General features: G+C 44.5%; 1 protein-coding gene across 3 annotated transcripts; it reads right to left on the bottom strand.

Moving 5' to 3' along the window:
- Positions 1-105: 105 nt before the first annotated feature.
- Positions 106-14,602, bottom strand: si:ch211-257p13.3 (kinesin-like protein KIFC3). 3 transcript variants are annotated; one of them, XM_037073239.1, is made up of 22 exons: positions 14,533-14,602; positions 14,277-14,423; positions 10,937-13,898; positions 10,522-10,642; positions 10,178-10,274; positions 9,864-10,021; positions 9,474-9,726; positions 7,247-7,419; positions 6,251-6,316; positions 5,847-5,984; positions 5,540-5,737; positions 5,275-5,448; positions 4,510-4,657; positions 3,765-3,895; positions 3,546-3,657; positions 3,288-3,469; positions 3,109-3,213; positions 2,891-3,021; positions 2,676-2,796; positions 1,868-1,997; positions 1,349-1,578; positions 106-1,266 (listed from the first exon to the last, which is right to left on the bottom strand). In XM_037073239.1, exons 3-22 carry the CDS (start codon positions 10,942-10,944, stop codon positions 1,141-1,143), a joined length of 2,802 nt encoding a protein of 933 aa, XP_036929134.1. In that variant the 5' UTR covers positions 10,945-13,898; positions 14,277-14,423; positions 14,533-14,602; the 3' UTR covers positions 106-1,140. The 3 variants fall into 3 exon arrangements, with proteins under 3 accessions (XP_036929134.1, XP_036929135.1, XP_036929133.1); XM_037073240.1 differs by having other exon boundaries at positions 10,841-13,898; positions 14,277-14,581; XM_037073238.1 differs by having other exon boundaries at positions 14,277-14,581.
- Positions 14,603-14,624: the final 22 nt, after the last annotated feature.

Raw genomic sequence — 14,624 nt, 5'->3', positions numbered from 1 at the left:
ACAAACCTCTCCCGCTTGAATGATGACGTTGTGGTGATGTGGCCTAATTGTGTTATTTACTGTAATTTTCGCTGAGCATCCAAAAAAGAGAAAAGACACATTTTAAATACATCATATTTATTCAGAAAATCATCTGAAAATTCACTCAAATCGTCATGAAGTGACCTCTACTGTAGTTACTGCAACATGAACATCTTTGCTACACTTGAATCAAAAGTTAGTGTTGATTCAACGGGTGATTAATAGAGGAACAATGATGGACGGATAACAATACACTGCTTTTGGTATGACATTCACAAGTGATATCTATTGCAAGCACCTAAATACCTGTTCCGATCTGAAACACTCCTTTCACAATAAAGTGCATCTTCTGCCCACGTAGGCCCGAACTGTCTCCTCGATAAAGAGGATATTGCACAGTTACTACTCTTAATACAAGGCCGCCTGCTCCCTTCAACAGCTTTCTTCTTCCCCTCAAAGGCAAATGATCAAGGCTCTAAAGAGAAACGGAAAGTGCTCTTCTGAAGTTCACGAAAAACTACACTAACGTGACCTAAGTGTCATTGAAATGCTTACAGCCCATTCTTAAGCTACAAAACAGACTCTCCTACACACTACAGCCTTCAAAAATATACGACATTGGAGATGAAGCTCACAAACTACATTTATAGCGAGATGAAGTGTTGATTCTGTGGTTCTGGAAGCTTATTAAACCTGTCTGAACAAGATACTGCAAAAAAAAAATGCCTCAAGAGGCTGATAAGATAAATCCTGGATTTTGGTATTTATTCAAAGGGAAACTGAGATATTGTAGCATCAATCTTAGACTGAGTCAGGGGATTGTTTTGGCACTCAAGAGTGGAAGAATAAATACTCCTGCATGCAGATTATCTAATGATAAATGGTTATCTCATGTCAGAAGCAGAAAATGGCACGGAGGAGGCCGAAATATCCTTGACACCTAACCTCGATCAAAAGTCGGCGTTCGGGTGCCTCCGCAGATTTTAGCCCTTGAGCAGGATTGCTGTTGATCTCGTTGATAACTGTATGACTGGTTGGCAGGGCGGGTGATAATCTTGACTGGTGCATTCATGGCTTCCTGGTGATCACTGGGAACAGGAGGTGGCTGGGTCGAGGCTGTCAGTCGCACTGCCCACCACCAGCCTCGATCTTCCTGGCTGCAGGGCCGAGTTCCACCTTGCACACCCTCTGGGCAAACTTCAGCGAGCACAGTGTCTCTCCCACGTTACTCTCCAGGGCGGACACCTTAAAGCAGCAAACAAAACAAGGCTCATAAGAAACCGTCAACAAAGACTTCAAATATGTACATCCGGAGCAGTAATCTCACCTGCACCACCATGACAGTCTTGCTGCCTTTTCCCAGGGAGTCTTGTAATAAGTACGTAAGGCGCGAGTTCCTGAAAGGGATGTGAGTCTGCCGAGCTCTCAGTGCCTGAATCACGTCCCCCAGTGCCAGCAGGGAGCGGTTGATATTCTGGGCCTCTTTCAGCCTCTCTCCCTCCGCGCCAGACTTCCATACCCTCTCTGAGCCAGCCAGGTCGACCAGGTTCAACTTGCCTGAGGACAGAAATGTTAATCCGGAGTTAATGTTTAAGCGATGAAGACAGTCTCTGACTGAATCCTAATCAGAAGCTCTGTCTCCACCTTCCCTCTGCTTTAAGACCACAGATATTCACAGTGGCATCCCTCGGGAGATGTTTTGATTCAGACCTCATGACTAGACTGCACTCAGCTTTAATAAAACAGAGGCAGACTCAGTGAGGAATACCAAATCAAATGAAGGTATGAGGAAGCAGAATTTTTTCGGCAGTTTCCTTATAGACAGAGAAATGCAGGTGTGACTGACCGGTGGTTTTGTTCCCGGTGGCGAGGTCAGTGCCCTGAACAGTGATGCAAAGCAGAGCATGGGAGCGGGAGCTGTGCTGGTTCATCTGAGTGCCGAAGGTGATCCTGTTCCTTCGGGCTGTGGCTAAAATCTGGACAAGACCAAGAACCATCAGAGTGATGATTTGTCTAAAACCATTGCAATATTATAGATGTAAAACTGAAGTATCAGAATCAATAATATATATACATTGTATTGTTCATGCATTGCCTACTGTGTGAAGGTATGAGGAAACCCACACATGACATTACTTATCCAATTTTCATGCTACAGAATAGAGCTTAATAGAGAATAAGGTGGTGTTGTTTTAAAGGTGGCAAAAAACTATCAAACTGGGGTACGACCGGAAAGGAGCAGTTCACCCAAACATTAAATCTGTAACCATCTACTCAGCATCATGCTGATGGAAAGTAGAGTGAAGTCTCCAAAAAGCATTTCTGGAGCCTCACAGTAAAATTGCATGGCAGCATTTTCTCGAAAAACTGCTGTCGATTTAAAACTTCACAAAACATAAATGAAATACATAATAAAATAAAATTGCTCCGCACAGCTTGTCAGGCGTGACTGTGTTTTGTTGTGAAGCTCCACAAATGCTTTGCAGACTACTAAACTTCCATCATTCCTCAGAATGGAGGTAAATACACAATGACTGAATTTAAATTCTTGTGAGAAATTATCCTTTAATTGTTTGTGAAACATTTGAAACTCGTGTTTTGCTTTCTGTTTTGCTTTGTTTTATTTTTTTTTATTCCTGTTATGAGACCCTCACCTTCTTGATGTGCTGAAAATTCCTCACTTCGATGACCCTGAGGCCGGGGACGTGCAGCTGTCCTGTTCCGTCTGGGTTGATCTTTATGTCCAGTTTCTCTCCGTCCTTACTCAGCAGGTCTCTGAGAAGCAACATATAGCACTGGCAATGAAACAAGCAACGTCCAGTACTTGTGAAACAGGCCATATGAGGACAACTGCAGTGCCTTGAAGTACCTTAGCACCTCGTTGTAGATCTCCACAGAGCTGACGGTGACGGTGTACGACCACATGTCCTTCCTCTCCTCGATCACACTGAAGAGTTGTTTCAGGGCTCGCTGGTTGATGCCTGGGTTCTCCACACTACCCTGAAAAATTTAACGGTACTTAGCCCGCAGCCTGTATTATGTATCATCACTCTGCAGCTACAAAAACGCTTTGAACTGAGAGTTTACCTCCATGGTGTACGTTTTTCCAGAGCCGGTCTGTCCGTACGCAAATATGCAGACGTGGTAGCCGTCGATGCACGACGTCACCAGAGGCTCAATCTCCTGAAAGACCTGATGAAACCAAACCAAGGGTTAAGAGCTCTTGTCTTGACTGTACTTCCTGCACATGCTGTTCACTTTTGTACCTCCTCCTGTGAGGCCTGAGGGTGGAAGACCTTGTCCAGTTCAAAGATGCGACCCTTTCCTTTGTTCAGCACACTGAGCGAGGACTCGTTGTTGGAGTCGGTCGTCACCACCACAGACTGGCCTTCCTCGTGCTGGTCCTCCTTCAGCACGGGCTTCACGCGGCACAGCACGCGGATGTTGCCTAAAAACAGGACGCCCCGGTTAATGGCACAGATTTCCTCAGCTGCATGCAGTGACTCTTTTATTTCTCTGCATACCTTTAAGCTCCACCAGCTGCTCGTGGTACTTCCGGCGCAGTGCGACCTCCTTTCGGTATTTCTCCATGAGGTCCTTGTTGGCTTCAGACATCTCACTGATGGCTGCTGAAATCTGCCGAAAGACAGCAACAGCTCCTCATTAGGCATGTCAGTTTTGGTTGGATCAGTTGTTCTGCCACAAACAGAGGACAAATTCCACGCTGATGTCACCCTGCGTACCTGTTTTTTTGCATCATTGATAGCTGCCCCGTAAAAGTCGGAGAAGTTTCGGACCTGGCTCCTCAGACTGGTGTAGTCGGTCTTCATGGAGCGTAGAGTTGGAGGGAGTGCTGTCAGACGCTTCTGCAAGCCTGGCAACAATTAAACGGTTGACTCACACTCAAATAAAATAAATCTACTTAATCGGCGTGGCTTGACATTTGGGGGAAAGCATCCTGTATTAAGAGTTATGCGAGAGGATTGATACCATTCTTGTATTTGTCCTTTAAACATAAGATACAACTGGTTAGCTTAGTTTTGCATAATGACTGAAAATAAGGACAAAAGATGTTAGACGATCACTTGGACAGGCGCTGTGACTTAAGTTAGCCTGGCAATCCTACAGGGATGAAAAGGAAGTCGAGGAAGTTGCTGCAACCCACCAAGAAAATAGTGTGGTGCACAAGTTAACTGTAAAATGTGCTTTTTTTTTAACCCTTCATCTGTGGATTAAATAAACAAGATAGAAAATGTACACATATTCTTTTTTTTTTTTTTAATCTCTGGAAAGAGCCAAGCTAGCGGTTTCCCCATCTCCAGTCTATATTCTAAGCTAAGCTAACCACCTGCTAGGGGTACACAAATAAGAATTTTATACCTTCTCATCTAACTCTTAGCAAGACAATGACTAAGCTTATTTCCCAAAATGCTGAAGTTCCTTTTTTAAATTTCTTGTGTGCAGGCTTGAGGAGGAGGTGTAACTCACCGAAGAATTGGTCCTGCAGGCTCTGAAAGTGCTCGGCGGAGCAGTTGGCGGCAGCCTTCACAGCTTCCTCCTTCCTCTCCTCCAAGTGGCCAATCTCCCTCAGCAGCTCCTCTCTCAGTTTACTGATTTCTCTCTCATATGCTGCAATCTGTAAAGGGTTCAGCACAGCAGTCTGTCAACCCGTCAGCTCGACCGGTCCAATCTGTGCAGGTTCAGCTCAGTAATGAGCTCGTCTGTCAATGACATCGATCCAGGTTGTGAATTTCCAGCAGCAAAAGTGGAAACTTCCTCCTTCTGCCTTGATTTACTCTCCTTTCATCGTCTGTGTTCACGGAACACAGTGTGGTTTATTCACCCCCTCTGGACTTTGTCGACTCTGTCGCTTCCATTTTATTGAAATAAGAGTCGATGGCATTGGGTGGACCATCTGGGATCTGTTTCTTTGCCTCTTTAGTGGCAAGCAGCCAACATTGGTAATTTGTGTGCTGGCGTCATTATGGAGCATTATTGTTAAAAGCCCATGTGTTTGTTCACCTCACAACAACCAGCCTGATAAAGAAACTGCTGGAGCGCAATTAATTCCTTGTAAAAACATCAGTCAGTCAAGTGAAAATTATTTTAATCTACCTCGGTATAACCTCATTGTGTGTGTGTGTGTGTGTGTGTGTGTGTGTGTGTGTGTGTGTGTGTGTGTGTGTGTGTATGTTCAAGACAGAAATGAATTCATGCCAAACTATTTAAGCCTGAATCTGTGGCATTTGGTACCTTGTGCTGCAGGTTACAGCTGTATTCATCGGACTTCCTGATTTGCTCCTCCAGCTGTTTGCACCGCTCGTTCTGACTGGCCAGCTTTTCAGACAGCAGCTCATTCCTCTGCCTGGCCTTAGTCAGGTGCTTTAGTGTGGCAGGTGATTCCACCTCCACAGTCTGGGTGACATACTGAGAGAGGACACACGTGAACTGGTGTCATTTAAAAACAAGAGGCGATGTCTTTGCTTCTGTACATTTGTCCCTTGCAGGTAAGACGTACCTTCACCACTGGCTCCTTGCCTCTCTCTCTGTCCAGCTCCAGCTGCAGCTCCCTCACTCGCTCCTCTCGTTTCCTCAGCTCCTCGCCTCTCCTCCACTCGCTCTGTTCGCTCCGTCGCTCCAGGTGTGACAGCTGCTCAGCCCGCTGCTGCAGAGACATCTCCAGCTGCTGCACTCTGCTGCGGAGGTTCTCATTCTCCTAGCGAAGCGTATCAGACAAAGTCAATTATGAGCATTTATGTTTGAAGTTACTAATGGCTTCTTTGGTAGCACATCAGTGCTGTCTGTGCTGTGCTGGTGCGTCTCACCTTGATCAGCATGGTGCTGGACTGGGAGGGGATGGTTGTCAGCTGCTGCAGGAGGCCTTGGGTGAGGCTCAGGTTCTGTTTCAGACTCTCGTTCTCTGCCGACAGACACAGAACGCGCTTCTCCGAGTCCGTGGCCCCCTGAGGAAACGAAACATGAGGTCCAGCATGACAACAACAAAGATGCATCGAAAACAGAATTCTTCGGCATGTGAATTCCTGATATAATATCCTTGTAGATGACTATTTATTCATTATGGATGTATTTTTAATAGACATGTTGAGCGTTTTCACACCATGGGCATTTTAGCCAGTGGGTGTGGGAATACACTGTGGCAGCTTTGCTGATGACGTGCAAAGTGACCAAGACTTGACAAATGATTCAGTCAATAGTTCTCAGCGCTTACGGTGGCTGTTCTCAGTCTCGACAGCTCCTCCTCACGCTCCTCTATGCCGCTCTTGAGCTCATCAATCTGTGGACAAGTTACAAACACATTTGATTTCATAAAATGAACATACAGTCAACTCCTTATTCAATTCCTTTATGTGTAGCACAATGTGAAGTAATATAGTTCTACTATTTCTTAAGGCTGGACGTCTCTTGAGATACACTATCTCTGTTGCATGAGAGAGAGAGCTCTGGTCAAAATGGCAGCATAGGGTAGATTACACAGAGTCACATAAATAATTGAAAACATTCACATATACAGTATACACAGGACCAGACAGCCATCCTACATTTATGAAGGTATGCATGTGCTGTAGTTAAATGTCTATAATTCATGACACATTATATAGAAAGAGTGACACCTTTTCTTTCCAAATACATCTGGACATAAAATAATAAAAGCACAATATAAATTCTAAAAGGTTACGAGTCATTATGGGTCAATAAATAATTCCCATTTTAACAGAATATATATATATATATATATATATATATATATATATATATATATATATATATATATATATATATATATATATATATATATTCTTGTGTGAAAGATCTTGAAAGTTAAAATGGTCCATGTCTACAGTAGCTCCATTCTCCCACAGAAAACAATGCTCCTGAAACGCCCCGTCATAGTCCCGCCTTTAAATCTGCGATTTTGTGACATCACACTACATCACCATGTCAAACATTTATGCCTAGCAGCTAGTTTGGTATGAACTGATTTAGCACAGCTGGTCTGTTGTTGTAACTGGTGCTGGCTCAGGTGTGTGTGAGCTGACCAATCAGAGGAGACTGGGTATGGGGGGGCTTAAAGAGACAGGATCTAAAACAAAGCATTGTTTCTTTAGCACTAAAGCATGTAAACCTGTTCTAGCAGTAACTCAGAATGGAATTAGGAACCTGAAAATGATGTGTGATATGTGACCTTTAAAATCCAGTGTCGTACCTGCTGTTGAAAGGCCTGTATGCGAGAGTGTCTGTCTTTTTCCTTCTGCTCCAGCTGTGAGTGCAGCAGACGGAGCTCTCCTCTCAGTTTACTCCTCTCCCCCTGCAGGCCGTACAGAGACTCCACCAGCATGTGGACCCCAGCTTGTGTCCCTGCGTCACTGCTGGACTCACCTGGGAGACATGAATAAGAAAAACTTCATCATGTTCTGTCATCTTTGGACCCACACAGAAAATCACACCAGCCACTATCCTTTGGACTTTGTCTGACCTGTCTCTATATGTCATCTTTTCAGCTCTGACAAATTTCCACTTTACGCTTGAATGCTTACAAGCGGTGTGTGTAATATTAATGAACATTAAAGCTTGCACGTAAAGCTCTTTTTACACACCATGTAGTAATGCATTGCAGGGAGGTTATAGTGGCTTTCCACTCTCAACTCTCCAGGGCGACCACACAGACCTTTAAAGGATTACTGCGGCTTCTCACGTGCAGAGCCAAGATTCACATTTTTATATCCGATGCAACAACCTGCTTAAAACTCCTTTACTGTTGATCACGAACCTGAGCGCCGCGCCCCACAGCATTTTAATCGCTCTCTTCCTCCTCCTCAATGATTCATCATGCTCCGCCACCTCTGATTTTCTTTGCAGGGCCCTATGCTAATTTTATCAACACGCCATGTCAGGTTCGCGGTGTCACAATGGTGCAGGGAAGGATGGTGGTGCCAGGGAAGAAAAATGAAAATGGGGAGGCTACAGCTGTGCATCAGGGGTGTTGATGGAAAAACGTGCTTGGAAGAAACGTGAAAAGCCTGGGAGCTGGTCTGGTCTCAAGAGGCACTGAGATCACATTTTAAAAGCGGCAGCCTGAGACGATGCAAAAAAAAAACAAAAAACAAAAAACAAAAAATCCTACAACTGAAAAAAATATATCAAATTCTTCTTGATGAATGATTGCTGGGGGGGAGAACCAGAAATATTATTCAAATCAAACAGGGACTAAAAAAACACAACACAGCCAAAACGCACAATTCTGGTGGACATTCTGCAACACTTAGTCTTGTATGTCGCACTACAGAAGACAAACAACGGAACAGCATTCAAACACGGGGACGCCGACTCCTGCCTATTTTTAGTCCAACACAAGTGCACGTGGCACCTTGCATGTGCCAAACCTTGTAAGTGCATTTGCAGGGAATAAAACAGCACTCTCAGACATGTTTTATTCATGACAGAGAGCCAGAGAGTCGCTATCCGAGAACTAAACACACTTGCCATGTAATCATGTATCTCGGTCCTGTGACTAATGAGAGTAAGTGTGCGTGAGGTCCTCTCCTTAAACACACCTACACGCTGAGATCCATATAAAAACCAGTCCGGTTATCATACAGCTTATCATACATAGCGACAGATTTCTGTGAGGCTGCGTCAGTCAGCCTGAGGACAGGAATCTGATCCGTCTACAGCTTCATGGAGTCTTGTACTTGTTAACAAGCTGTACATATGCACAGGGAAGTGATGTAAGACAGTACAGCTGGCGCATCCACCCGTCTGCTAAGAGGTCAAACAAGCATCTGGTCAGATCTGAAAGACCGCAGACACACCGACATCTAAAGCTCTGAGGTCAGTCGCAGCTGTACAGTGTCGGTCTGGCCGACTTGACTTAAAGCACGTAAATCTAATCATTCTGCTCCGTTCTGATGACTGTATTCATCTGTAAAAGGGTGTCCACAGTGTCAGTGGAAAAACACTGAAGTGAACTACGCAAGAGACTGTTTTAAGAATTGATGACTTCTATGAAATTAGTAGAAGAATCCTTCCTTTTGAATAAACTTTCCTTCCAGTATGGAAAAATTATTGGATTTCCACAACTGTAAACGAAGCATAAAACGTTCTCATCCATATTACATTACCCAGTGGATATACACCTATTATGAAAAGCCTGTACGACAGCTTTCTGTATTTATAGTCCTCCTAATTCACCTTCCTCCATCCATCAGATGATCTCATCCAATCTGGTGTCTCGTATTGATTTCAATCCACCCTTATTCACCTTTTCACACCATCTACCCCTGTGTGGTTATTGAAAAAGCCCCATGACCTCCACTTCTCTCTGTTTTCATCATCCTCACATCCACCACCCCCTCTTGCACCTTAATTTCACCCTCCCCCAATCTTTCATTCCTCTCTCCTCCCCCCGCTGCGGCCCTCTTGTTCTCCCTCACCCTCGCTCAGTGGACTGGGCGTCTGCTGCTGGCTGATGGCCTCCTCCAGGCTGCTGATGATGCTGTTCTTGTCCCTGAGACGCTGACGATAGGAGGCCCGCAGAGCCTTCATCTGGCGGCGATGCTGGACGCGGTGCCTCTTCAGCTGGACCCGGTACTGGTCGGCCTGCTGCTGCAGCTGCTGGAAGTGGGAGTACTGCTCCAGAAAAGTCAGCAAGTGGGACATCACCGCCACCAGGGGAGACTCTGACAACTGGGCAGCACAGAAACACACACACACACACGCACGGACACACGGTTTAGTGGAGCTCCTATTTGAGGAACTTCTAATTCACTTGCATCCTGCATCAGGTGAGCAGCTCGGTCAAGGTGATGACACAGTTCTGTCACCTTTCCTGTCGTTTCCAGCTGAACTTGTGAGGCCCTCCTCTTTTCAGACTCCTGCTTGAAGGACAAAAACGCAGCCAGAGGAGTGCATGCTGGGATGTCGGGGCTATCCCTCTCATCCTCATCACTCAGAGGCGTTTCATCACTGTCACTGCTGCTGCCTGGATGACAACAAATCACACAAACAATAGAGAGTAAAGGAATGTATGCGCCGGTCTAAACCATCCACATCATCAAGTGTTGTTACATCCTTCTGCATTATGCGACCGCCTTTCTGTTGGACTGCAATTGTTGTGAAAAGCCATCTGAGGACTCACTTGACTCACTAAGCCGAGCACAAGCTTTTTTCCCCATTTTGGAGGTGTGGCCATCTCTCCTCCTGCTCCCTGTTTCCATGGAAACAGGTCCTGGCTCCTGAGCACAGCAAAGAAAACGAGGGTCAGACGGTAAAACGCACACAAAATATTTACACATATTTTACATCAGAGCACGCCACATCACATATGACAACACCAAATTCTATTTATTTTAGGATTATAGACGATAGTCTTTTTGCATAGGTAGGTCTTATGTCGGTGACGCATACATGTTCCTCGCAAAAAACAAATACAATTCCCAACAGATTCCCCCCCGAGGCTGGATATGATGTGGCTAGACATACCGCTGAGGAAGCTCCACACGCCCCCTCCAAGGCATCCTCCTCCTCCTCCTTCTTGAAGACAGTGTAGAAGATGTAGACTAAAAGGGAGTAGAAGGCGTACATCTCCACACCGTCGCAGTCCCTGTAAAAGAGAGAGGATCTCGGCAGTCACACACATGTTTATCATTGTGCAGAAAAGCAAAAACAATTGTATTTCTTACCCTACTCGAATTATTACACACAATTATGTTTATGATGCCACTTCTCCAGAGCTTCAACATTTGTTCCCTCTCTTAACCATCACCTCATCCCATCAAGCACTACGCCTCATCTTCTTTACCTTATCTCATATCTTCTCCTCTTTGGTGATCAAAATCCAACCTTCCAGCCCTCAGTATCCCCCCTTCACACTCCATCTGTGCTGTCAATGACAAACCTTCTCATGCAGCCCCTGTTCTGCGAGCTGCAACAGCCTCTCCGTGCTGTGTGCGGCTCCTGTGTGACTCCCTCTCCGCTGTCCACTCTCCACCCCCTTTCTCCTTCTCCTCCTCCTCCTCCTCCTCCTCGCCACTTTGCTCCATCCACAGGCTGCAGCTGCGGCGAGCATGCTCAGTGCGGCTTGCTGAGCCGCTGCAGTGGTGGAGCGGCAGACACAGGATGGGGACTGAGTTGAGGGGGGAAAGAAAGGTGCTGATAAGAGTGGCCAGAGGCAGAGGGGGGTGAGACGTACCAGGTTCCGGGTGCACTCGCAAATACTGAGGCGTTTGTAACACAACAGTAATAAGTGGTACAGCTGCTAGACAGGCGACCATGGACAAAGAAATCTTCGAAATGTAACATTACATCATTTATTTAAGTAATGTTGACTTCCTTTAGTGAATATTAACACCTTCTGTTAGCAAAAAGCAACTGAATATAATAACGAACAAAAAGGAAAAATACTGCATTTCTAAAAAGGTTTCCACAAAGTCAGAGAAAGACATGACACACAGTTTTCATTAGACCTTGTGGCACCGCAAACTCACAAATGTGCACAGAACTATTAAATACCTTGAAATAAATCCTGGTCACCTGTGCCTGACAAAGGCATTGCCTGACATATGCTTGCAAGTACACTGCAGCAAAACTGCTGAGGCAGCTGCTCACAAACTCCTGAGAGAGAATCTGCAGTGTCCACCACAAATCTCTTTAAAGAATATCAATATCTCACAAGGACACCACCGTGGATTAACCTCCAGCAAGCAACAGTGAGTTAAACAGATGAGGTCATTTGATGTAACCATTAGAGCTGCTAAAAATCAAGGAAGTAATAAAAAAAAAAGTGTAACGATAAGTATCAAATGGGCAAGATGAGGTAAGGGCAGGGCCAAGAGCTAAGACCACTGCAGATATCTAAACAGTGATACTGCTGAGGCTGCAGAACAAACAGGACCCAGACTCTGAGGCAGCCGGCTGTTTTTGGAATATACAACACTAAAACTCTAAGCAGAGAGATGTGAGGAGGATGTCAACGGCCTGGGAGATGATCACAGAGTAAAGTCAAATGCACACATGGTGGCTACACCACAGGCAAATTGAACTGCTTAGTAAATGTCAACCAGGAGCCATCAGTTGTAAATTATGCAAATGAGTTTCCTCAATGGTGTCTGTGTTTTGTTTAATCAAGTGCTCTTATTTAAATTAAGTTCATATGAAGTTCAGCCGCGTTCTTGGTTCAGCAGCTACAGCAAATTCGAGTAAAACAGCCGATGCAGGACAGGAAGTGGTAATACAAAGACATTTCTGTATCAGAGTTCAGAATTATTTCTGAAATACTTGGAAACTCCACCTCCGGTTCAGTTTTCTATCACAGTGCAGATTAATTAAATTGGTCTTTCACTTTTAAAACAAAGTTATTGCAATTTCATTGTTTTCACATAATCCTGAATGTTTTCAGACAGTCATCTCTTGTATTCTGCCCTTGAACATCCGTATGTATATAAACACGTTCTATTCAAGTGCATATAGCCCCCAACACATTTTTATTTCTCATTAATCCTTCAGTTACTTTTTAGATGAATCAATGATTTATTACATCTCTAAGAGTTGAGTAAACAGTTCAGACTGCTCATGTTTACCCAGAGCCCAAGGTGCTGTCTTTAAACTGCTCGTTTTGTATTCATGACATAAAAAGATGAAAAGCAATGCAAAGGTCTGAGAAGCTGAAACCAGCTACCAGGCATCTTTGCACAATAACTGCCCAACTGATCCATTATCAGAATTGATGCCTTTTTACTTCTGTTGATAAACTAAAATGATGAATCAACTCATCACTTCAGAACTACTGGAAACTTAGATTAATATACGAGTTAAAGGTACAATATGTAAGAATCTTAGTTTATAACATGTAATTAACAATTAATAAGTATTACTTATTACTAGCAAGCTCTGAGCCTGCTGGCGGTCCAAACCTCCTGTACTCTGACTAGCTGCACAGCTAACTGAGCTAAGGCAGGTACAGTCATAACTGTACTGTGATTACACACAAAGAATATAGTTAGCAGTTACAAGCTGGTGATATATTGCCCCCTTTTTGTGTGGAATGTGAATTCAACAGGTGGCCAATTCTTACATATTGTACCTTTAGATGGTACTTTGCATGTTTGTATTTATCTTGCATGTTCTTAATGATTTCATTATGAGTTTCCTGTGTCAAAGCTTGTCCTGTATGTTCTAATGCACTATGGGTGTTGCCTCAGCAAGGCAAATTTCCCACAAAATTTGTTATAAAGGCAAGAAAGTTAAGTCAAATATTCCTTTAAAATGTCCTGAAATGTAAGGCACATTTATTTTCGGATAGGTCCAATGTTGCTCTTGTACTAAATGCCTATAGGACCTTGATCAGTCACATCCAAAAGAAACTTGCCGAGGGCCTGCGTGGAGGCCCAACAGCCGAGAGACATGGATCCTTTTAAAAGCCACTTGGTGGGACAGTCAGTTACAGCCGTAGAAATGTGTGTCGCAAAAGTGTCTGTCTCGATGCTCGGAGCCAGAAGCAACGGGAGGCTGAGGGCCACGCCGCCAACGGCCCCTAAAGCATTACTGGCAAACAGACACACGGTCAGGCAGCAGGACAGCGAAGACAGGCCGAGGCAGCGTGTCATCAGTGTGAGAGCATCTGCTGAGATCCAGTCACACAGTCCAAGCAGCAGACAGGAGCCACACAGGAGGATATGTGCAGTGTGTCGGTCCTCGCTGAGCCACAGGAAGTCGAAGGAGACCAGCGCTGGGGCCAGAACCTCGCCAGCCCACTCTGCTTCTCTCTGGATAGAGGCGAAGTAGGAGCTGGAGGAGGGGAAGATGCAAAGTGCTGCAGAGAGTCCGAGCAGGAAGAGGCCGACTGAAGGAGCCCTGTGATCCTGCAGAGACAAACCGTGACATGTAACAAAGTTGGACATTTCTTAAACTTGGATTTAGTGGTTGCCTAATTTTCTAACTAAAGTAATCAAGATCTCAGTGTTCGGAACATATACATTTATTATGTAAATAACAATTTAGCTGCAAAATAACAAGTAGATTAAAAACTTTTATCAGGAAGCAAATGTGGAGAAAAACAAAAGTTGTAGGGCTGTTAAGTATAATGTTCAGAATTATTTACATTGTCAATTGATTTTCTTTATTGTTTAACAAAAAAAAAAAATCAAAAACAGAGAAGGTCTGGCATTAATCTATGATGTTTTGTTACAGTTTTAGTCCTTAAAAGTTCGTTTATTGGCACCACACTGAATGACACCAACCTTAAAAAGCCTGTAGGAACAGCGCAGTGCTGTCACAGACAACATGATGTTGGAACAGGACGTCATCAGCTCTGTTACACAGGACGCCATTTATCCCGAGGACGAGTGACACTGCTGTAAACATCCGCGATGTTACCAACGATACCGCTAAGGACAACAGAGAAGGTTGGTTCGAATGAACGTGTTTTAACTTAACTAGACTACAACAACCGAGGCATAAATCTGATTGTAGGTTAGTGTTTTATTGAGTCAATACCCTGTAAACACAGTAGACCACAGTTCAGCCGGAACACTTAAACGTTTGTTTTGACACGTGACAAATCCGGACATGGGCAGTGCGCATGCGCT

This window comes from Acanthopagrus latus, chromosome 17 (assembly GCF_904848185.1).
Source record: "Acanthopagrus latus isolate v.2019 chromosome 17, fAcaLat1.1, whole genome shotgun sequence".
In the NCBI taxonomy this organism is placed as follows: Eukaryota; Metazoa; Chordata; class Actinopteri; order Spariformes; family Sparidae; genus Acanthopagrus; species Acanthopagrus latus.
Note: the sequence above shows the minus strand (reverse complement) of the source record. Positions and strands in the feature narration are given on the sequence as shown.

Excerpts from the sequence above, each read along its gene's own strand:
- si:ch211-257p13.3 (XM_037073239.1), bottom strand. Across the intron at positions 3,896-4,509 it reads CCTGCAGGACCAATTCTTCG|GCTTGCAGAAGCGTCTGACA; the intron begins GTGAGTTACACC and ends AATTGTTGCCAG. Across the intron at positions 3,214-3,287 it reads CTCAGGCCTCACAGGAGGAG|GTCTTTCAGGAGATTGAGCC; the intron begins GTACAAAAGTGA and ends TGGTTTCATCAG.